General features: G+C 45.0%; 1 protein-coding gene across 1 annotated transcript in view; it reads right to left on the bottom strand.

Annotated features, from left to right (window-relative positions):
* The window catches only part of LOC120318563 (SKI family transcriptional corepressor 2-like), a 51,131-nt gene that overhangs the window by 11,132 nt on the left and 16,439 nt on the right, over positions 1–23,560 (bottom strand). Inside the window, exons 2-5 of the mRNA XM_039366315.1 lie at positions 20,363–22,415; positions 19,982–20,122; positions 10,658–10,718; positions 8,303–8,374 (exon numbers count right to left, since the gene is read on the bottom strand). Of these exons, the coding sequence (XP_039222249.1) occupies positions 8,303–8,374; positions 10,658–10,718; positions 19,982–20,122; positions 20,363–22,415 (2,327 nt within the window). The remainder of the gene's footprint in view (positions 1–8,302; positions 8,375–10,657; positions 10,719–19,981; positions 20,123–20,362; positions 22,416–23,560) is intronic.

Raw genomic sequence — 23,560 nt, 5'->3', positions numbered from 1 at the left:
GTTCATTGACCTTGGGATGCCATAACCGTCCTAAGTACATGCTAGTTTCCAAGCATCTAGATTTTAATCATGTGACCAGAGAGGTGCTGGGATGGTCCTAAGCATGAGGACTGGGTCTAAGTCCTTTTTTCAGTGCTGTTGTAACTTTGAACAATCACTAAACAAATGGTTGTAAGCCCGGGACTTCTGGTAGATGTAAGCAGACTGCTCAGTACAATATCATACGCTAGTATTAAGGCTAGAGTTTTTTAATTAATGAAATTGGTGGATTAATCCATTAGAGTCTGAATAACTAGTGAAGGGCAATGTTCGTTAACTGCTGCTGTGAGTCACAAACATATTTTTGGCTCACAAAGAGAAGCTCTCTCTAATGTGTTATAATTATAAACAAAAGGAAACGCTCAATAATTACTGGGTATTCCTCTGTTTTTTTAAATAATGGATGCCTGTTTTGTTTATTAAATTCTAAAATTATCTTACGTTTCCATCACTTCATGGTACAAAATGGCCTTCCTCTTGAAGTTTGGCAATATATATTTAAATATAATTGATGGAGTAATTAAAAGGAAGATGCTTAATCAACTGGAAGTTGTTAATGGGTTGGCAGCTCATATTTCAACGAATATGAAAGATATGAAATTTCCTTCCTGTCTCCCAGAGCCTCAATTAACGTCTTCCTTCTTTCAGGTGGAAAAGATTCACAAGGGGTTAGGAGAACCACACATCAAAGGATAACGGTGGAGAAAAATACAACTAATTTTTGAAGCAACAAGGAACCGTCTATCACACCAAACAATAATTTTAACCATTGGTCCGAGTAACATGATAGATGATAGATGATAGATGATAGATAAATAGATAAATAGATAAATAGATAGGTAGATAGATAGATAAAGATAAATAGATAGATAGATGATAGATAGATAGATGATAGATAAAGATAGATGATAAGTAGATACATGAAGATAGATAAATAGATGATAGATAGATAAAGATAGATAGATATATGAAGATAGAAATAATAATAATAATAATAATAATAATAATAATAATAATAATAATAATAATAATAATAATAATATGACAAAGTAGCAACAATGGTGCATTGGAAGATCTGCAAAAAATATCATTTGCCTGTAAGCAAAAACTGGTGGGATCATAAAATAGAGAAAGTCATAGAAAATGATAAATTAAACTGCTCTGGGACTTCAGAATTCAAACAGACAAGCACCTGCAACATAACACCCCAGACTTAACAATTGTTGATAAGAAAGACAAAAAAGTTTGGATAGTGGACGTGGCAGTGCCTGGAGACAACAGAATAGACGAGAAAGAACTGGAGAAGATAACAAAATACAAAGACCTACAAACAGAAATAGAAAGACTGTGGCAAAAGCAAGCAAGGGTAGTACCAATAGTCATAGGTGCCTTGGGTGCAATCCCAAAACAACTGGAGCACCACTTGAACACCATTGGCATTGACAAATTTGCTATTAGTCAATTGCAAAAGGCGGCCTTATTAGGAACTGCTTCCATCCTGCGACGATACCTGTAATACCATCAAACATCCACATCTGCCTATCCCAGGTCCTGGGTAAGACTCGATAGGTAGACAAAATGCCAAATCCAGTCTGAACATCTGGCTGACTGTGCGATGATCGATAATAATAATAGCTTTATTGTCATTGAATGTGTATACACAGTGTACACATACAACAAAATTTACATGACACCCAAAGACCAGCTCCCACAGACATAATCCCCAAACACACTCCCACACACCCCTAAAACCACCCAAAACATCCACCCAACAGACCAAGTAATACTGTCCAACAGTTCACTGATGGTGGCCCTTTAGTTCATTATTGAGTGCAATTACAGCAGATGATAGATAAAGATAGATAGATACATGATACATAAATAGCTAGCTAGCTAGCAAGATGATAGATAGCTAAAGCGATAGCTAGATAGAAGATAGACAGATAGATACAGGTAGGTAGGTAGGTAGGTAGAGAGAGAGAGAGAGAGAGAGAGGGATGATAGATACATGATAGATACATAATAGATCTGAAGTCCACCAGTCATAAAAGAGCCAAGGTTGCCGACCCCTGTCTAGACCAGGGATCTGCAACCTTGGACAACTTTAAGACTTGTGGACTTCAACTCCCAGAATTCCTGAGTCAGTATGCTGGTTCAGGAATTCTGAGTATTGAAGTCCAGGAGTCATCAAAGAGCCACGGTTGCCTGCCCCTGTACTGTGGGGATGCCGTAAGAGACGTAAGTGTGAAAAATGGTGATAAGTCCCTTTTTTTCAGTAACTCTGAACAGTCACTAGACCAGTGTTTCTCAACCTTGACCATTTTAAGGCATGTGGACTTCAACTCCCAGAATTCCACAGCCAGCAATGCTGGCTGTGGAATTCTGGGAGTTGAAGTCCACATGCCTTAAAATGGTCAAGGTTGAGAAACACTGCACTAGATGAATAGTTGTAAGTCCAGAACTACTATATATCTCCTTCTCTATTGCTTTTGAACGTCACTGTTACTATTTATTATTACTTATTAAATTTATACATTGTCCATCTCACAATTCGAGGCAACTCGGGGCAGCTCACCCCCATGACAAATTCACTTTGGTTTTGCAACTCACAGTGGATTCTACTGTGAAAAACGTCTATGGGGATTCCGTGACCCTGGGAGAAACCATTGTAAGACCCTTTTTTTTAGTGCGGTTGTAACTAAACCACCGTTCTAACTCGAGGACTACCTGCATTGAGTTGGGATGACCAGCAATATAAGTCCGCAGAAATCCTTCAGTCCTCTTACTTGATTCTTTTCTAACTGGATATGCCAGAAATTGAACTGGGATCTTCTATGTGGAGGGGGCACAGAATAGGAGTCTTTCAGTATCTCAGGGGTTGCCCCAAAGAAGAGGGAGTCAAGCTATTCTCCAAAGCGCCTGAAGGCAGGACAAGAAGCAACGGATGGAAATTCATCAAGGAGAGAAGCAACCTGGAACTACGGAGAAACTTCCTAACAGTTTAAACAATTAACCAGTGGAACTACTTGCCTCCAGAAGTTGTGAATTCTCCAACATTGGAAGTTTTTAAGAAGAGACTGGACAGCCATTTGTTTTTAAATGGTATAAGGTTTCCTGCCTGAGTAGGGGGCTGGACTAGATTAGCTCCAAGGTCCCTTCCAGCTCTATTCTATTCTATTCTATTCTATTCTATTCTATTCTATTCTATTCTATTCTATTCTATTCTATTCTAATTAACCAATGGAACAACCTGCCTCCAGAAGCGGTGAATGCTCCAACACTGGAAGTTTTTAAGAAGAAACTAGACAGCCACTTGTCTGAAATGGTACAGGGTTTCCTGCCTGAGCAGGGGGTTGGATTAGATGGCCTCCAAGGTCCCTTCCAACTGTATTATTATTATTATTGTTGTTATTGTTTTTGTTTTTATTTTTATTACTTATAACTACAACTGAGCCCAGAATTTATGTTGCTAAGTGGGAAATTTGTTAAGTGAGTTTTTGCCCCATTTTATGACGTTTCTTACCAGAATTGTTAAGTCGATCGCTGCAGTTGTTAAGCTAGTACCACGGTTGTTAAGTGACTCTGGCTTCCCCATTGATTTTGCTTCTCAAAAGGTCACAAAAGGTAATAATAATAATAATAACAACAACAACAACAACAACAACAACAATAATAATAATAATAATGTTGGAAGGGACCTTAGAGGTCATCTAGTCCAACCCCCTGCTCAGGCAGGAAACCCTATACCATTTCAGACAAACGGCTGTCCAGTCTCTTCTTAAAAACCTCCAGTGTTGGAGAAGGGAGGGAGGGAAGGAGAAAGGAAGGAAGGAAGGAAGGAAGGAAGGAAGGAAGGAAGGAAGGAAGGAAGGAAGGAAGGAAGGAAAAAAAATTAGAAACTTGGAAGGGACCTTGGAGGTCATCTAGTCCAACCCCCTGCTCAGGCAGGAGACCCTATACCATTCCAGACAAAGGGCTGTCCAGTCTCTTCTTAAAGACTTCCAGTGTGGGAACATTCACAGCTTCTGGTGGCAGGTCGTTCCGCTGATAGGCAGGTCATTCCCCTGATCACATGACCCCGGGACACTGCGACCGTCACGAGCCAATTGCCAAATTTTGATCCTGTACTACGGGGATGCTGAAAATGTGTGAACAATGGTCGTCAGTCACTTTTTTCAGCCCCGTTCTGACTTCGAACTGTCCTAGGATGAAAGGATTGAAAGTCGAGGACTACTGTATGTCTCCTCCTCTATTGTCTTTGAACATTTTATTTATGATCACTTATTAAATTTACATGCTGTCCACCTCACAGCTGGAGGCAACTCTGAACGGCTCACCCACCATGACGAATTCACTTTGGTTTCGCCACTTATGTCGCCATAAATGCAGTAATTGTTCTCGCGCTGCTAGACTCTTCACAAGCTCACGTTACTATCTTGTGCAACTGGGGGACAGCAGTGCGATAACGGGCAGAACGCGTGGCGTTCCACCTCCAAAAGGCAAGTATCCATCTCAATCTAGGGCTGCACAAACACGACACGGGATGTCTGGGGAGATTCTTGGTCATCATTGTCTCAAAGGTGCTTATTTTTTTTATTCCAAAGGCAACTGGGTTGCTTTTCTTTCCTGACGTTTCGCTTCTTATCCAAGAAGCTTCACCAGTCCACCAGTCATCAAGGGGGCCGTAGTTCCCCCATGCTGGCTCAGGAATTCTGGGAGTTGAAGTCCATGAGTCATGAAGGGGCCATAGTTCCCCCATGCTGGCTCAGGAATTCTGGGAGTTGAAGTCCAAAAGTCATGAAGGGGCCATAGTTCCCCCATGCTGGCTCAGGAATTCTGGGAGTTGAAGTCCACCAGTCATCAAGGGGCCATAGTTCCCCCATGCTGGCTCAGGAATTCTGGGAGTTGAAGTCCACCAGCCATCAAGGGGGCCGTAGTTCCCCCGTGCTGGCTCAGGAATTCTGGGAGTTGAAGTCCACAAGTCATGAAGGGGCCATAGTTCCCCCATGCTGGCTCAGGAATTCTGGGAGTTGAAGTCCACCAGTCATCAAGGGGCCATAGTTCCCCCATGCTGGCTCAGGAATTCTGGGAGTTGAAGTCCACCAGCCATCAAGGGGGCCGTAGTTCCCCCATGCTGGCTCAGGAATTCTGGGAGTTGAAGTCCACCAGCCATCAAGGGGGCCATAGTTCCCCCATGCTGGCTCAGGAATTCTGGGAGTTGAAGGCCATCAGTCATCAAGGGGGCCGTAGTTGGAAGAGAAAAAAACCACCTTTGAGATAAAATGGGATGATGGTTAAACCAACAGAAAAAAAAAGAGGGAGAGTATGTGATGACTCCGTAAGCTTTCGACCACATCCGTTGTGTCTCTTGAAGCAGCCCCCTGATCCTCAAAAGCTTACTACCATCTAAGTAGAATTAAAACCTTGCAAACTCTCAGATGTGTTTCTGTGTGCCTTAATGTAGCGGATCTCAGAGAAATAGGTCAGGCAGACAGATGATAAATATCCGGGACGGTGTTTCTGATTTCAATAAAGGAGAATATTCACAGCTCAGGGTTGATGTGAGGGGGGTCCTGGGTGAGTTTGCTTGTTTTCTTGCAGATGTTTCATTACTGAAGTAGGTAAACATCACTGATGATGTTACCTACTTTGGGTAAGAAAACATCTGCAAGAAAACAAGCAAGGTCAGAGAGCATCCAGCATGCCTTGTTTCTGATTTTGACCCAGGCTTTAGTTTATCATCACTTGCCACGCAAGAAATTAAGCGACACCTCCAGTCACCTTAATAATTCCCTCCATAACATTTTTGATACTTAATATTTTTGCATCTTATGATTTATAATTGATCACTTTGTTGCTTGTATGTACACTGAGAGTTTCTGCACTGGAGACAAATTCTGTGTATGTCCAATCACCCTTGACTAAGAAAAGAATATTCTATTCTATTCTATTCTATTCTATTCTATTCTATTCTATTCTATTCTATTCTATTCTATTCTATTCTAATCTATTCTATTTTTATTCCATTCTATTTCCATTCTATTCTATTCTATTCTATTCCTATATTTTCTTTATTCTATTCTATTTCTATTCTATTCTATTCTATTCTATTTTTATTCCATTCTATTTCCATTCTATTCTATTCTATTCTATTCTATTCTATTCTATTCTATTCTATTCTATTCTATTCCTATATTTTCTTTATTCTATTCTATTTCTATTCTATTCTATTCTATTCTATTTTTATTCCATTCTATTTCCATTCTATTCTATTCTATTCTATTCTATTCCTATATTTTCTTTATTCTATTCTATTCTATTCTATTCTATTCTATTCTATTTTTATTCCATTCTATTTCCATTCTATTTCTATTCTATTCTATTCTATTCTATTCTATTCTATTCTATTCTATTCTATTCTATTCTATTCCTATATTTTCTTTATTCTATTCTATTTCTGTTCTGTTCTATTCTATTCTATTTTATTCTATTCTATATTTTCTTTATTCTATTCTATTCTATTTTTATTCCATTCTATTTCTATTTCTATTCTATTCTATTCTATTCTATTCTATTCTATTCCATTCCTATATTTTCTTTATTCTATTCTATTTCTGTTCTATTCTATTCTATTCTATTCTATTCTATTCTATTCTATATTTTCTTTATTCTATTCTATTTTTATTCCATTCTATTTCCTTCTATTTCTATTCTATTCTATTCTATTCTATTCTATTCTATTCTATTCTATTCTATTCTATTCTATTCTATTCTATTCCTATATTTTCTTTATTCTATTCTATTTCTATTCTATATTTTCTTTATTCTATTCTATTCTATTCTGTTCTGTTCTCCATTCCATATTCTATTCTATTCTTTTCTATTCTGTTCTGTTCTGTTCTGTTCTATTCTATTCTATATTTTCTTTATCCTATTTTATTCCATTCCATTCCATTCCATATCCTATCCTATTCTCCCGCACCTCGTTCTAACGTCCATTTCTCTTCTGATCATCCTTTCACTTTATTTAGAAGGCTACCGTTTCCTCTGTCCCCTTCTTCTTTCAGACTTTTTTTTTTAAACTAAAAAAAAATCGGGAAAAACCTTCCCTACAATGCATTCCTGGGCCTGCCATAACCCCAGGTTTCTACAACCTGGAGGAAGGTTTGTTTGGTGTTTGCAATTCCGAGTTTGCAAATGTTTTCCTCCTGGTTTTACGCACAAGATTTGAGACCCCAATTTTTGCAACTGCTTTCCATCCTCTCTCTCTCTCTCTCTCTCTCTTTCTCTCTCTCTCTCTTTCACTCTCTCTGGCTTGCTTTCTCTGTCTCATTTGACAGGCAAATTTGCAGACGTAGCCCGAGGATAACAACCTCGTTTGACAGTCAATTAACCGTGAATAGTCAAAGCCGAGACAGTTTGCATTACATAAATGGGAAATTACATTCCTCCCCCCTTCTTTTTTTTTTTTTTTTTTCCCCTGTCTCTCCTGAAACAAAACCTCCTTTCCTTGCAGCCCTCCCTGGCCAATACCCAACTTAGTATCAAAACTTCTAATCATGTTTTTTTCCCCCTCCCCTCCTTCCTTCCTTCCTTCCTCCCTTCCTCTCCTCCGCAAAAGCCTTGGAGACATTTAGCAATCAGTAAAAGGTGGTTCCATTTAATTTGTATAATGTAATTTTTGTCAATGTATTATACATTTTGTGTAGAGATCATTATCACGGAGATAATATAAATGTTGCCTTAGATCTCATAAAACACCTTTAATGTCTCTCTGACAGATATTAAAAGCAATAAGCTGTGATCCTTTTTAATGGAAGGTTTCAAAGAGAACATTTCAATTATTGTCATTTTATGCTGTTTTTTCTCTCTCCCCCCCCCCCCCTCAAACCCCCGTTCCCAGCCTGCTCCATTGTGCAACCTGATACATTTCCGGAAATTTCTTGCTAAAATAGGACCTGCAATTAATATTCTTATTGCTATCAACACAGCGTTACCCCCGCTTATATTTGTACTTTTCCCCTTAGTTATTCTATCTATTAAGGAGCATTCTAATTTTGGGGGGGTGGGGGTGGGGAGGGAAAAAAATAAAAGAAACCCTACAAAATATTCAGTCACTTGATTAAGAATTTGCAAGACGGGGGTCTGTGCATGCCAAGTAGGGAACAGACACAGTGTGAATCGGTAGGCTTACTTTGAAGTAAACATGCCGATCGGAGTTCTGGGTTCGAATCCTGATCCCCCGCTCCTTTTCGACACCCACCTGCTATATTTGTCCAGAAGTCTCCTGGATGTTCAGCGTCGGTGATGAAAAAGCTGTGCTCCTTGTTCTTATCTAAAGAGAAAGAAGACGAGGAACAAAACGGTAAATATTGCCCCAAAACGCAGAAATCTCCAATAGATATTCAGAATGAGAGAGCTGTCATACCGGTAAGTCCCTGACTTATAACATTTCATTCAGTGACCGTTCAAAGCTACAACGGCACTGAAAACAGTGACTTAAGGGCGTTTTTCACACTTAACGACCGTTGCAGAGTCACGTGATCAAAATTCGGAGGCTTCGCAACTGACTCATCTTTACGACGGTCGCAGTGTCCCGGGTCATGGAAATCCCTTTTTGCAAAGTCAACAGATTGACTTAACCACCGGGTTAGTAACTTAACCCCTGCAGTGATTCACTTCAACGACGGTGGCGACAAACATCATAAAACGGGGCAAAACGCAACCTTAAAAGCTGCCTTGTTTAGCAACAGAAATTTGGGGCTGTAAGTCATGGGCTACCTGTATTATTACATTGCTGATGTCTTATTCTTGGCCTACTGACCATGTTCGTGTGACACCCTTACTCAGATTGTGGGATTAGAAATGGGGAGGGGGGGTTATATCGGCACAGCAAGGATGAACAGGACTGTCCACCAGGGCAGGGTCAGGAAAGTCAAGATGGCGGCCATGATGGCGCCATCACTGTGCCTCCGGAGGTTGTGTGTGCTCCTTCACTGGAGGAGCATCCACAAAAAGAAGGATTCAGACAACCATTTGCCCAGAATGGTATAGGGCAGAGGTAGGCAACCTTGGCTCTTTTATGACTGGAGACTTCAACTCCCAGAATTCCTGAGCCAGCATGGAGGAACTATGGCCCTTTCATGGCTTGTGGACTTCAACTCCCAGAATTCCTGAGCCAGCATGGGGGAACTACGGCCCCCTTGATGACTGGTGGACTTCAACTCCCAGAATTCCTGAGGCATCATGGAGAACCATGGCCTCCTTGATGACTTCTGGACTTCAAACTCCCAGAATTCCTGAGCCAGCATGGGGGAAACTTTGGCCCCTTCATGACTCATGAACTTCAACTCCCAGAATTCCTAAGCCAACATGGCTCAGCTTGGAAGCCTCTCCCTTTCCCCTCAGCATGACTGGCTCAGGAATTCTGGGAGTTGAAGTCCACGAGTCATAAAAGAGCCAAGGTTGCCTACCCCTGGTATAGGGTTTCCTGCCTGAGCAGGGGGTTGGACTAGATGACCTCCAAGGTTCCCTTCCCTCCCTTTTTCTGTATTTTGTATCTTGACTTGATTCGGCCAGGCCCTGTGGATAACCCTGCTGAGTGTGGCTAGGGTTAATCTTGGTTAATCTTGTCAACACGTCTGCTATAGGCAACTGACTTAGAGCACCCCACAAACGAAGGTCATTCGATCAGAAAGGGGTTGCTCTCGCACGAACCCCAAAAATGGGTCCATTCTGTGATGTGATTAGGGCATCTTACGAAGGCAACTATTATCAGGCTAGGTTTCTCTTCTTGTAGCTCTCTTCCTCTCTCATTTTCCCATTAAATATAAATTAGATCCAGACAGAAAATAGCTCTATTCGTCTATAGAAGAGAGAAAGACAGAAGCTAGCTATCAATAAATTAAAAAAAAGGGGGGATGGGGAGAACACATTTCTCTAGCTCAGTGGTTCTCAACCTTTTTAATGCCGCGACCCCCAACCGGTCGTAAGTCGAGGACTACTCAACCGGTCGTAAGTCGAGGACTACTCGACTGGTGCAGCACCGTTTGCAGACTGGGACTTTTGGCGGGCTTAGCAGGGCAGAGACAGCCTGGACAATTCCTATTGGCTTTTGAAAGCCAATAGAATTAGACTCTAGTCAAGAGAGTCTATTCTATTGGCTTTCAAAAGACAATAGAATAAAAGGGAGTAGCACAGCTAAGGAAAAGAGAGAAAAAATGGCAGACTGCGTTGTTTGGCGACCCCCGTGAAATGGTCGTTCGACCCCAAATGGGGTCCCGACCCACAGGTTGAGAACCACTGCTCTAGCTGCAAGAAACATGTTCAAAGATGGGACACAAATAGAAAAATATATCTTTTTTTTCCTAAGTGCCTTGATATAATTGTTCCTCACCCCCACCCCATAGACGCACGATGCACATATACGTATACACATGCACAAGCACATGTTGTTTGAGGTTCAGCATCTTGACACTGAGGTTTTTCAGGAACTACACAGCAGGAGCAAAATAGTGTGGGGGTCTATTTTAGGGGAGGCCAGTCCATGTTGCGCCCCCCCCCCCACCGACTTCAGTCCAGAGTGGAAACACAATGGGAATCTGTTGCATTGCCTTGCCTGAAAAATGGTCTTCCTTGGAAGAAACGCTGACGGGGTGGGCTTCTTTGTTTTTCGGGATCTGCCAGCGTGGGAAGAAATGAACAACAAACAAAAATTAGAAGGGGGGAACGGGGGGGAGGAGAAGGAAGGAAACAGTCTCCCACCCGCAATTCAGTTGGTGAACAATTCGTAGTAGCCAAAGAACATTTGTAGGATGTGTGTATGTGTGAGGGGGGAGCAGAGGGAGGGAGAAGAACACATCCATTCCAGCCTAAATCTCAGATCAAGAATTGTGATTGCTTTAATTGGGAGACAGGGTCATTTCTTAGCATCAGCTAGCTAGAGTGACAGGTCAACATACACTCAACTTAGAACAATTCACCAGTGGAACAACCTGCCACCAGAAGCTATGAATGCTCCAACACTGACTGGACAGCCCTTTGTCTGAAATGGTCTAGGGTTTCCTGCCGGAGCAGGGGGTTGGACTAGATGACCTCCAAAGTCCCTTCCAACTCTGTTATTCTGTTGTCCTTCCTTCCTTCCTTCCTTCCTTCCTTCCTTCCTTCCTTCCTTCCTTCCTTCCTTCCTTCTTTTGTCCCACCCACCCTCCCTCCCCCCCTTCTCCAACACTGGAAGTTTTTAGGAAGAGACTGGACAGCCATTTGTCTGAAATGGTAAAGGGTTTCCTGGCTGAGCAGGGGGTTGGACTAGATGACCTCCAAGGTCCCTTCCAACTTTATTATTATGGATCATCGCACAGTCAGCCAGATGTTCAGACTGGATTTGGCATTTTGTCTACCTATCGAGTCCTTACCCAGGACCTGGGATAGGCAGATGTGGATGTTTGATGGTATTACAGATATCGTCGCAGGATGGAAGCAGTTCCTAATAAGGCCGCCTTTTGCAATTGACTAATAGCGAATTTGTCAATGCCAATGGTGTTCAAGTGGTGCTCCAGTTGTTTTGGGATTGCACCCAAGGAGCCTATTACTATTGGTACTACCCTTGCTTGCTTTTGCCACAGTCTTTCTATTTCTATTTGTAGGTCTTTGTATTTTGTTATCTTCTCCAGTTCTTTCTCTTCTATTCTGCTGTCTCCAGGCACTGCCACGTCCACTATCCAGACTTTTTTGTCTTTCTTATCGACAATTGTTAAGTCTGGGGTGTTATGTTGCAGGTGCTTGTCTGTTTGAATTCTGAAGTCCCAGAGCAGTTTAATTTTATCATTTTCTATGACTTTCTCTATTTTATGATCCCACCAGTTTTTGCTTACAGGCAATGATATTTTTTGCAGATCTTCCAATGCACCATTGTTGCTACTTTGTCATGCCGCTGCTTGTAGTCAGTCTGTGCAATCTTCTTGCAACAGCTTACCAAGTGGTCCACTGTTTCTTCAGCTTCTTTGCATAGGTGGTCGTGGTTGTTGTTGTTGTTGTTGTTGTTGTTGTTGTTATTATTATTATTATTATTATTATTATTATTATTATTATTATTATTATTATTATCTTGTAACCTAACTTACAAGTCAATAGGTATGAAGGGTGGCAATAGGGTTGCCTTTTGAGCAGAATATAAATCTCACTAAGGTCAGCGGGGATCTTTATTTTTTTAACTGAAAAAGATCCACTTCAAATATTTCCCGCCCTCAGTGTACTAGGATTTATGCTGTAATGGGATGTGAGAATGACCTTGGGAAGTGGTGCAAGAGGGGAAGATATAAGGATAATCAGATAAAAGATGGCACAGCCCACAACTGCGTGTAACAGGCAGAGAAAGAGAATCAGAAAAGATTCTCTCTAACCTATCAGTCTGTAAAGGAAAAGCGGGAGATTTGTACTTTCAGCCTTACAAGATTCTACTAATGTAGCCTTACAATACAATAGAGCTAGTTCAAAAAAGACGTTGAGACTTCGGAAAAAGTTCAGAAAAGAGCAACTAAAATGATCCAAGGCCTGGAGACTTACGAAGAACAGCTGCAGGACTTGGGTTTGGCTAGTCTAAAGAAAAGAAGAAATAGGGGAGACATGAAAGCAGAGTTCCAGTATTTGAGGGGCTGCCACAAAGAAGAGGAGGGGGTCAAGCTATTCTTCAAAGCACCAGAGGGAAAGACGAGAAACAACAGTTGGAAACTGACCAAGGAGAGAAGCAACCTGGAATTAAGGAGAAACTTCCTGACAATGAGGATAATTAACCAATGGAACAGCTTGCCACCAGAAATCGTGGGCGCTTCATCGCTGGAAGTTTTTAAAAAGAGACTGGACAATCACTTGTCTGAGATGATATAGGTTCTCCTGCTTGAGCAGGGGGCTGGACTAGAAGACCTCCAAGGTCCCTTCCAGATTCTTTTCTGTTCCATTCTCCATTCCATATTCTATTCTATTCTATTCTATTCTATTCTATTCTATTCTATTCTATTCTATTCTATTCTATTCTATTCCATTTCATTACATTACATTCATTACATTTTTTCTATTCTATTCTATTCTATTCTATTCTATTCAATTTGTTACATTTTTTCTATTCTATTCTATTCTATTACATTACATTACATTACATTTTTTCTATTCTATTCTATTCTATTCTATTCTATTCTATTCTTTCTATATTTTCTATTCTATTCTATTCCATTCATTACATTTTTTTCTATTCTATTCTATTCTATTCTATTCTATTCTATTCTATTCTATTCTATTCTATTCCATTCCTTGGGGAAACACAGGTTAAGAAACAGAGTGTCGCTTAGTGTGACATTCGCTTAATTCGTTGTACGATGTGAACTCAGCCAGGGAGATGCTTCTCATTTACATCAAGATGGCGTTCTTAATATATTGGGATTGTTTTTCCCGTAACACAGGTAGCCCTACACCGCCAAGAGCCCAAAATGTCTGCTGCCAAGTGACACAGTTATCCCAAAGATGCGTTTTCCAGGAGGCAAGTTGGACTTCCTTTTTTTTTCTTTGAAGACGTTTCGCTTCTCATCCCAGAAGCTTCTTCAGCTCTGACTGAAGAAACCATTGCACCACCATTCCAGCCAGAGCTGAAGAAGCTTCTTGGGATGAGAAGCGAAACGTCTTCAAAGAAAAAACAAGAAGAGTCCAGTTGCCTCCTGGAAAAAGCAACTTTGGGGCAACCAGGACCCAGATGACTGAGCATCTGCATAGACAAGTGAAACAGCTGTTCCGTGAGTTTTGCTCCATTTTATGACCTTTCTCGCTCCAGTTGTTAAGTGCATCGCTACAGTGGTTAAGTTAGCAATACTGTTGTTAAGTGGATAAGGCTTCCCCATTGATTTTGCTGGTCAGAAGGTGGCGATCACGTGACCCCGGGACAGGGCCACCGTCACAAATACATGTCAGTGGCCAAGCCTCCTAATTTTGATCACAGGGAGGCTGCAACGGCCAAAAAACAGCCATACGTTCCTTTTTTTCCACTCCCAGCTTCGAACAAATGGTTGTACGTCATTTTACTCTCCGAGTTCTGGGGCCTGCAAAATGCTGCCGTCTTTTCCAAATCATTTCATATTTCCCCAAGTGGCTGAAAATCTGCTCTCCCTCCCCCCCCCCCCCACATGTCAGACCTGGAAGACTAAAGTCTTCAAACATGGCTGCCTGGCTGAGGAATTCTGGGAGTTGAAGTCCACCAGTCATAAAAGGGCCAAGTTTGAAGGCCCCTGGTCTGGATCCGAGCCCACAGTTTCATCAAAATGGCCGACTGAGGAATCCTGGGAGGTGAAGTCCACCAGTCATCAAAGGGCCACGTTGGAAGACCCCTGATGTACATCAGTGTTTCTCCATCTCAGGAACTTTTAAGACATGTTGACTTCAACTCCCAGAGTTCCAAAGCTGGCACGCATCCATTCAAATAGCATTCTGGGAGTTGAAGTCCCTATGTCTTCAATTCCTGAGGAATGCTGGGAGAAAGGGCCAAGTTTGAAGGCTCCCTGTTGAAGGCCTTCTCAAGGAGGTTTGCCCTGCATATGAATTGTGCTGACAAACAACCATATTTGGGGAGAGAGGCTGCAAAGGCCAAAAAACAGCCATACGTTCCTTTTTTTCCAGTCCCAGCTTCAACAAATGGTTGTACGTCATTTTACTTTCCGAGTTCTGTGGCCTGCAAAATGGTGCCGTCCTTTCCAAATCATTTCATATTTTCCCAAATCGCTGAAAATCTGCTCTCCCCCCCCCCCCGCAAGACTAAATTCGGGAGAGAAATCCAAGCCAAGGGTGTAATCCACAAAGCCACTCACACAGGTTGCCAGTTGTGGGTTTTTGCTTTAATTTCCCTGACACCTTTCAAACTGAAGCAGCGAATAACCATTTTAGCCTTAGTGCCCCCCCCCAGTCCAAAATGCATTTAGGTGGTAAAGTTGATTAGGATTGAAGCCTGACTCCTGGGGTCCCCATGGGTAATAATAATAATAATAATAATAATAGTAGTAGTAGTAGTAGTGTAATAATAATAATAATAATAATAATAATAATAATAATAATAATAATAATAATAATAATAATAATAATAGCAGTTCCTTACTAGGAACTGTTTCCATCCTGCGACGATATCTATAATACCATCAAACATCCACATCTGCCTATCCCAGGTCCTTGGGAAAGACTCGATAGGTAGACAAAATGTCAAATCCAGTCTGAACATCTGGCTGACTGTGCGATGATCCATAATAATAATAATAATAAAGTTGGAAGGTACATTGGAGGTCATCTAGTCCAACCCCCTGCTCAGGCAGGAAACCCTATACCATTTCAGACAAATGGCTGTCCAGTCTCTTCTTAAAAACTTCCAGTGTTGGAGCATTCACAGCTTCTGGAGGCAGGTTGTTCCACTGGTTAATTGTTCTTACTGTCAGGAAGTTTCTCCTTAGTTCCAGGTTGCTTCTCTCCTTGATGAGTTTCCATCTGTTGCTTCTTGTCCTGCCTTCGGGCGCTTTGGAGAATAGCTTGACTCCCTCTTCTTTGGGGCAGCCCCTGAGATACTGGAAGATTGCTATCCTGTCCCCCCTTGTCCTTCTCTTCATTAAACTGGACATCCCCAATTCCAGCATCCGTTCCTTATATGTTTTAGCCTCCAGTCCCCTGATCATCTTTGTTGCTCTTCTCTGCACCCTTTCTAGAGTCTCAACATCTTTTTTTACATCATGCTGACCAAAACTGGATGCCGTATTCCAAGTGTGGCATTGTAAAGCGGTATTAATACCTCACCTGATCTGGATTCTAGATTGATGTTGCTTTCTTGGAAGCCACAAAAACAAGAATATTTGCAACTCAGGGTTGAAATGTGGGGTCCACGGTGCAGACCTTGGTTACATCTGGCAGATGTTTCATTACCTGACTAGGTAGCGTCATCAGTGTATAGTGAATGTGGGTGTGCTCCTTGTTTCTATGCAGTAGCTTGCTCTTGCAGTAGTTTTCTCTGCCGGTGTTGACAAACCCCACACCCACTAGCCCTGACGAGGTTATCTAATTGGGTAACACAATGTTTGCAAAAAAACAAACAGGTGAGAGAGCACCTAGGACCCCCACAAGCAACACAGAGGTGGTTTTATTATAGTTTTCTTCCAAATTTAACGGCCCGGTCACTCCTGTGATGTCGTGATAGTTTTTCCTAATCAGGCTCAATCCTGTTTAGCTCTCCAAACACAACTAAAATTGATCAGCATCATTGTGCCACCTCTCCAAAGTGATCACAAGCCACGGGTGTCCGCAGAATATGGTCAAAAGATTCAAGTGGGTTGGCCAGCCACACCCTGCCAATAAGCCTATTTAGAAGTGTGCAGTTTTACTCTCCCTGGACTGCCGTAGAGAGTTAAGATGGTTCCCTGGAGGCGACGGAGGGAAATTAAAATAGCTTTTCTGCTGATAGTCTCAAGTCAAGAAGTATGAATGGCGCTGCTGAAAAATTGCATCAAAGCAGAGCGATAGTCTAAGCCAGCCCAATCTAAAAATGGGCTTTATAGTTTTCCTGCATATATATTCTTTTCTCTTCGTTGGCAATCATTCCCATTGGTTTTTAGACCTAGAGTGTACTGTTTTAGGCTTGCAGGGTTAACAGGCATAAAGATTTTAATTTCACAACATGGAAGAAAAATCAAAACAGTTATGCTTTCCTCTTCAGCTCTGTTAGGGATGAAGTCCCAGACGTCCCTAAATATGTCTGTTTGTCAGCACAATTCATCTGCAGGGCAAACCTCCTTGAGAAGGCCTTCAGCAGGGGGTCTTCAAGCTTGGCCCTTTCTCCCAGAATTCCTCAGGAATTGAAGACATAGGGACTTCAACTCCCAGAATGCTATTTGAATGGATGCATGCCAGCTTTGGAACTCTGGGAGTTGAAGTCAACATGTCTTAAAAGTTCCTGAGATGGAGAAACACTGATCCAGACCAGGGGTCTTCTAACGTGGCCCTTTGATGACTGTGGACTTCAGCTCCCAGGATTCCTCAGTCGGCCATTTTGATGAAACTGCGGGCTTGGATCCAGACCAGGGGCCTTCAAACTTGGCCCTTTTATGACTGGTGGACTTCAACTCCCAGAATTCCTCAGCCAGGCAGCCATGTTTGAAGACTTTAGTCTTCCAGGTCTGACACGGTGGGGGGGGGGGAGAGCAGATTTTCAGCCACTTGGGGAAATATGAAATGATTTGGAAAGGACGGCAGCATTTTGCAGGCCCCAGAACTCGGAGAGTCAAATGACTTACAACCATTTGTTCGAAGCTGGGAGTGGAAAAAAAGGAACGTATGGCTGTTTTTCGGCCGTTGCAGCCTCCCTGTGATCAAAATTAGGAAGCTTGGCCACTGACATGTATTTGTGACGGTGGCCCTGTCCCGGGGTCACGTGATCGCCACCTTCTGACCAGCAAAATCAATGGGGAAGCCTTATCCACTTAACAACAGTATTGCTAACTTAACCACTGCAGCGATGCACTTAACAACTGGAGCGAGAAAGGTCATAAAATGGAGCAAAACTCACGGAACAGCTGTTTCACTTGTCTATGGAGGTTCTCCATCATCTGGGTCCTGGTTGCCCCAAAGACGCTTTTTCCAGGAGGCAACTGGACTCTTCTTGTTTTTTCTTTGAAGACATTTCGCTTCTCATCCCAAGAAGCTTCTTCAACTCTGGCTGGAATGGTGGGCAATGGTTTCTTCAGTCAGAGCTGAAGAAGCTTCTGGGATGAGAAGTGAAACGTCTTCAAAGAAAAAAAAAGGAAGTCCAACTTGCCTCCTGGAAAACGCATCTTTGGGATAACTGTGTCACTTGGCAGCAGACATTTTGGACTCTTGGCGGTGTAGGGCTACTTGTGTTACGGGAAAAACAATCCCAATATTTTAAGAACGCCCGTCTTGATGTAAATGAGAAGCATCTCCCTGGCTGAGTTCACATCGTACAACGAATTAAGCGAATGTCACACTAAGCAACACTCTGCTTCTTAACCTGTGTTTCCCCAAGGAATGGAATAGAATAGAATGGAATGGAATGGAAAAAATGTAATGTAATGTAATAGAATAGAATAGAATAGAATAGAATAGAATAGAATGGAAAAAATGTAATGAATGAAATAGAGTAGAATAGAATAGAACAGAAAATATAGAATGGAATAGAATGGAATGGAATGGAAAAAATGTAATGAATGGAATAGAATAGAATAGAATAGAGTGGAATAGAATAGAAAATATAGAATAGAATAGAATAGAATAGAAAATATAGAATAGAATAGAATAGAATAGAATAGAATAGAATAGAAAATATAGAATAGAAAATATAGAAGAGAAGAGAAGAGAAGAGAAGAGAAAAAATGTAATGAATGTAATGGAATGGAATAGAATAGAATAGAATAGAAAAGAATAGAACAGAACAGAATAGAATTAGATAATGAAATAGAATAGAATAGAATAGAATAGAATAGAATGGAATGGAATGGAATAGAATAGAATAGAATAGAATAGAATAGAATAGAATAGAATAGAATAGAATAGAGCTGGAAGGGACCTTGGAGGTCTTCTAGTCCAGCCCCCTGCTCAAGCAGGAGAACCTATACCATCTCAGACAGGTGAATGTCTAGTCTTTTCTTAAAAACCTCCAGTAAACTGTTTCCCCTGAAGGTGTGGTTTACACAATTGGCTTCCACAACTGTTTGGAAGCAAAGTAGCAGGCTGAGGCTGTAACCAGGGGCTCCGTCTCAGATTGGGGAGGGCTGTGTATGAGGATTTTCTAAAGTCACTCTCAGTTGTTTATCCCTCCCCTCCCCACAAGAGACTAGGCCAGGGGTAGGCAACCTTGGCCCCTTCATGACTTGTGGACTTCAACTCTCAGAATTCCTGAGTCAGCCTGGCTCAGCTCGGAAACCTCTCCCTTTCCCCTCAGCGTGGCTGGCTCAGGAATTCTGGGAGTTGAAGTCACAAAAAGAGCCAAGGTTGCCTACCCCTGGTCACTAGCCAGTTAAAGATGAGCTTGTACTTTTCTTCTACTTGGAAACCACTCCTGGGCTTTGGGCTTGAGGTGGAAAAAAAAATAGGACATTTGATTTTGGGTTTTGCAGGTTAGATAGGCTTGTTGTTGCAGAAATGGCTAGTTTATATTATTATATAAAAGTAAAAAGTTCAGGTTGATGCTACTGCACCAAAAGGAGTGGAAAGCAGCAATAAATAATAATAGAGTTGGAAGGTACCTTGGAGGTCATCTAGTCCAACCCCCTGCTCAGGCAGGAAACCCTATACCATTGCAGACAAATGGCTGTCCAGTCTCTTCTTAAAAACTTCCAGTGTTGGAGCATTCACAACTTCTGGAGGCAGGTTGTTCCACTGGTTAATTATTCTCACTGTCAGGAAGTTTCTCCTTAGTTCCAGGTTGCTTCTCTCCTTGGTTAGTTCCATCTGTCGCTTCTTGTCCTGCCTTCAGGCGCTTTGGAGAATAGCTTGACTCCCTCTTCTTTGGGGCAGCCCCTGAGATACTGGAGCACTGCTATCCTGTCCCCCCTCGTCCTTCTCTTCATTAAACTAGACATCCCCAATTCCAGCAACCATTCCTTACAGGTGTTTTAGCCTCCAGTCCCCTGATCATCTTCGTTGCTCTTCTCAATTCTTTCAATTCTTTCTTCCCTTTTCCCTCGCTCTCTACACTTTTCCCCTTCCCTTTTTCCCCTCCCATTATTTTCTTTTGCACACACGCACAGACACACAGACACACAGAGAGACAGAGACACATACAGAGACACAGACACAGACACACACACACACACACACACACACACACAGAGGAAAGCTGAGCAGGGAATCCCCAGATCCCAGCGACCCTCTCACCCTCCCCCAGGGCGGGGATGGGATGGGGGGGGCTATTTACATCTTTGTAGGGCGTCGTCGTCGTCGTCGTCGTGGCGATCTCCTGGCCCGGGTGGAGGGTGGGGCTGCCGGGCGCTTTGGGGAGGCCGGGGGGCGCAGGCGGGGGCGGCAGCTGCTCCTGCTCCGGGCCGGCCGGGCCCTCCTGGCCGGGGAAAGACCCCGTCGGGGCAGCGCTGGAAGCGTTCGATCTCTCTAGGTAGATCCCTTGGTCCGTCAGCCCCCGGCCTTGTGGGAAGGGGCCAGTCCCCCCGAGGGGATCCACCGGCCCGGCCTCCCCTCCTCCTTCTTCTTTCTCCTCCTCCTCCTCCTCCTCTTCCTCCTCCTCCTGCCCCCTCCGCTGCTCCTCCTCCTCTTCCTCGTCGGGCTGCCGGTGGCTCTCCACGTCCACCTCCGCCTCTTCCTCCTCCTCCTCCTCCTCTTCCTCGCTGCTGTCCTCGCTGGGGAAGCTGCCGCTGGCCCCGCCGGGGGAGAGGAGCCGGGGGAGGGCAGGCTGGCGCTCGGCCGGCAGGACCAGGAGCGGTGGCGGCGGGGGCTGGGCCGGGGGCGGCGAGGCGGGCCGGCCCGACGGCTGGTGGTGCTGATGGAGCTTGGCCAGGCTCTCCGAGTCCTCCTTGCCCCCCACCGGGCGGAAGGCGCTGGAGTGGCGGTAGGCAGAGCCCCCCGTGGGCCGCGCCGGGCCCTCCAGCAGGTGGGCGCCCTCGGAGCTGGGGGAGGCGCCCAGCTCGCCCTCCCCGCCGCCTCCACCGCCCTCGAAAGCGCGCGGCTCCCGGCTGCTGCCCCCTCCCGCAGCAGGAGGAGACCCCAGCCCGCCGGCGGACGCCCCCTCCAGCCCGGGCTCGGCGCCCAGCTCCAGGAAAGCCTGGCGGAGCAGGCGGGAGCTCTCCCCGCCCAGCGACGAGCAGCCCGGCGGTGGAGGCGGCGGGGGCGGCGGGGGCTGCAGGTAGGTGGGCAGGCCGGGCAGCCCCGCCGGCGCCCGGGGGGGCCAGAACATGCAGAAGGGCGGGTAGAAGGCGGCGGCGGCCGCCGCGGCCGCCGCGGCCGCGTCGTTGCGGGTCCCCGGCCCGAAGAGGCCCGAGAGCCCCGCTCCGGCCGGCGGGACCCCCGCCCCGGCTTTGGAAGCCCCCGAGGCGCCTGGAGCGCCGACGCCCAGCCCGTCGGACGCCTCCTCCTTCTTGTGGCAGAGGCCGAAGGCCGCGGCGGCGGCGGCCGGGAAGCCGTAGGGGTGCGGGAAGAGCCCCCCGCAGGCGGGGAACTTGGACAGGGCGCCCCCGAAGGAGCCCCCCTTGCTGGGCAGCGGCATGAGCGGGTAGCTGCGCGCCCCTTTGCCCTGCGCCATCGCCGCCGCCGCTGCTGCAGCCGCCGCCGCCACCGCTTCGTGGAGGTCGCTCTCGTCGTCGAAGCGCGGCCGCTTCTGGCCCAGGTCCGGCGGGGGCGGCGGGGGCGGCGGCGGCGGGGGTCCCCCGGCCAGGAGGTGCGGGCCCAGCAGCCCCCCTCCGCCCGCGCCCCCCGCGCCCCCCAGCCCCCCCGCGCCGCCGGCGGCCGCCTTGACCGAGCCCAGCCCGTGGCAAGGCAAAGGGGGCTGCGGGGGCTGCGGCGGGGCTCCCGTCGGGTGGTGCCCGGACGGCCCGGCGGAGCAAGGCAAGGCCCGCTTGCGGCTGCCCCCGTTGAACATGGCCTTGACGTCCTCCCAGGCGAAGACCAGCTCGTCCGGCGGCGCCCGCTCGCTCAGCTTGAGGTGGCGGCGCCAAGAGTTGAAGTTGGCCGCGTCGGGCTGCAGGTACTTGGCGTCGGGGGTGCGGTGGGAGTGGAAGATGAACTTGTTGGGCGAGAAGTAGAGGCTGCAGTAGCTGCACTTGATGCACTTGGCCCGCGAGCTGTTGTAGCGGGCCGGGATGAAGCTGCCCCGGCAGCCCCAGGCGCACTCGTGCGACACGTCGAAGGCGAAGTTATCCGGCAGCTTGGGCGGACGGTTCTCCCCCAGGAACGACTTGCACAGCCGCTCCGCCTCCCGCTTGGTGATCATGCCGCAGCGGCGCGACGAGATGGGCATGGCCCCGGCCCGGCGCAGGATCTCCAGCTGGACGGGCGTGCACTGCACGCAGGTGATGCCCAGCGCCACCCGACGGTTGTGGATCTCGTTGTAGCTGAAGGTCTTGAGCAGCGTGTTGGAGATCTGCGCCAGGCACAGGCGCTCCTGGCCGTCGATCACCAGCGAGACGATGGGGATGCCGTACAGGATCACCTGGCCCACCTGGTTGGGCTTCATGGCGCCGGGGGCCGTCGGGGGGGCGGTGGAGGCGCGGGAGGCGGCTGGCGGCTGGGGCAGCGGGTCGGGCGGGAAAGCGCCGGACGGGGCGGCCAGCAGGAGGTCTGTGGGGGCCGGCAAAGGGCTGCTGGCCATGGTCGAGGGCCCTGGGTGGCTTCCTGGCTGAGCGCTGGGGAGAGAAGAAGAGAGTGCCGCGTGAGGACTAGCGCCCTTGAAAGGCTGAGTTCGTTCGTCGGCGGCTCCCTAACCCTGCCTTTGCGGAGCGACAGGCCGGTTATTTTCACCTTCGCTAGAAGAAGAAAGAGCGGGAAGGGACCTTGGAGGTCTTCTAGTCCAGCCCCCTGTGTATTAGCTATTTGTATCAACAACTGTTGGATCCTGGATTAGAATAAAAGGAAATGGAATGGAATGAAAAATAGAATAGAATGTAGAAAGAATAGAATAGAATAGAATAGAATAGAATAGAATAGAATAGAATAGAATAGAATAGAATAGAATAGAATAGAATAGAGAAAATATGGAATAGAATAGAATAGGATAGGATAGGATAAAATATGGAATGAAGTAGAATAAAATACAGTACGGAATAGAATGTAGAATGTAGAATGGAATGGAATGGAATGGAATGGAATGGAATAGAATAGAATAGAATAGAATAGAATAGAATAGAATAGAATAGAATAGAATAGAATAGAATAGAATAGAATAGAGAAAATATGGAATAGAATAGAATAGGATAGGATAGGATAAAATATGGAATGAAGTAGAATAAAATACAGTACGGAATAGAATGTAGAATGGAATGGAATGGAATGGAATGGAATGGAATGGAATAGAATAGAATAGAATAGAATAGAATAGAGAAAATACGGAATAGAATAGAATAGGATAGGATAGGATAAAATATGGAATGAAGTAGAATAAAATACAGTACGAATTGAATAGAATGTAGAATGTAGAATAGAATAGAATAGAATAGAATAGAATAGAATAGAATAGAATAGAATATGGAATGGAATGTAGAACAGAACGGAACAGAATATAGAATAGAATAGAATACAATAGAATACAATAGAATATAGGATAGGATAGGATAGAATATGGAATGGAGTAGAATAAAATACAGTACGGAATAGAATGTAGAATAGAATGGAATGGAATGGAATAGAATAGAATAGAATAGAATAGAATAGAATAGAATAGAATAGAATAGAATAGAAGCTGGAAGGGACCTTGGAGGTCTTCTAGTCCACCCCTCTGCTCAAGCAGGAAAGATCAAAGAAACCCCCAGGTCCATCTATCGGTAACCATGGA

Source organism: Crotalus tigris, unplaced genomic scaffold (assembly GCF_016545835.1).
Source record: "Crotalus tigris isolate CLP2741 ecotype Arizona unplaced genomic scaffold, ASM1654583v1 scf7180000020250.188148, whole genome shotgun sequence".
Classification (NCBI taxonomy): domain Eukaryota; kingdom Metazoa; phylum Chordata; class Lepidosauria; order Squamata; family Viperidae; genus Crotalus; species Crotalus tigris.
Note: the sequence above shows the minus strand (reverse complement) of the source record. Positions and strands in the feature narration are given on the sequence as shown.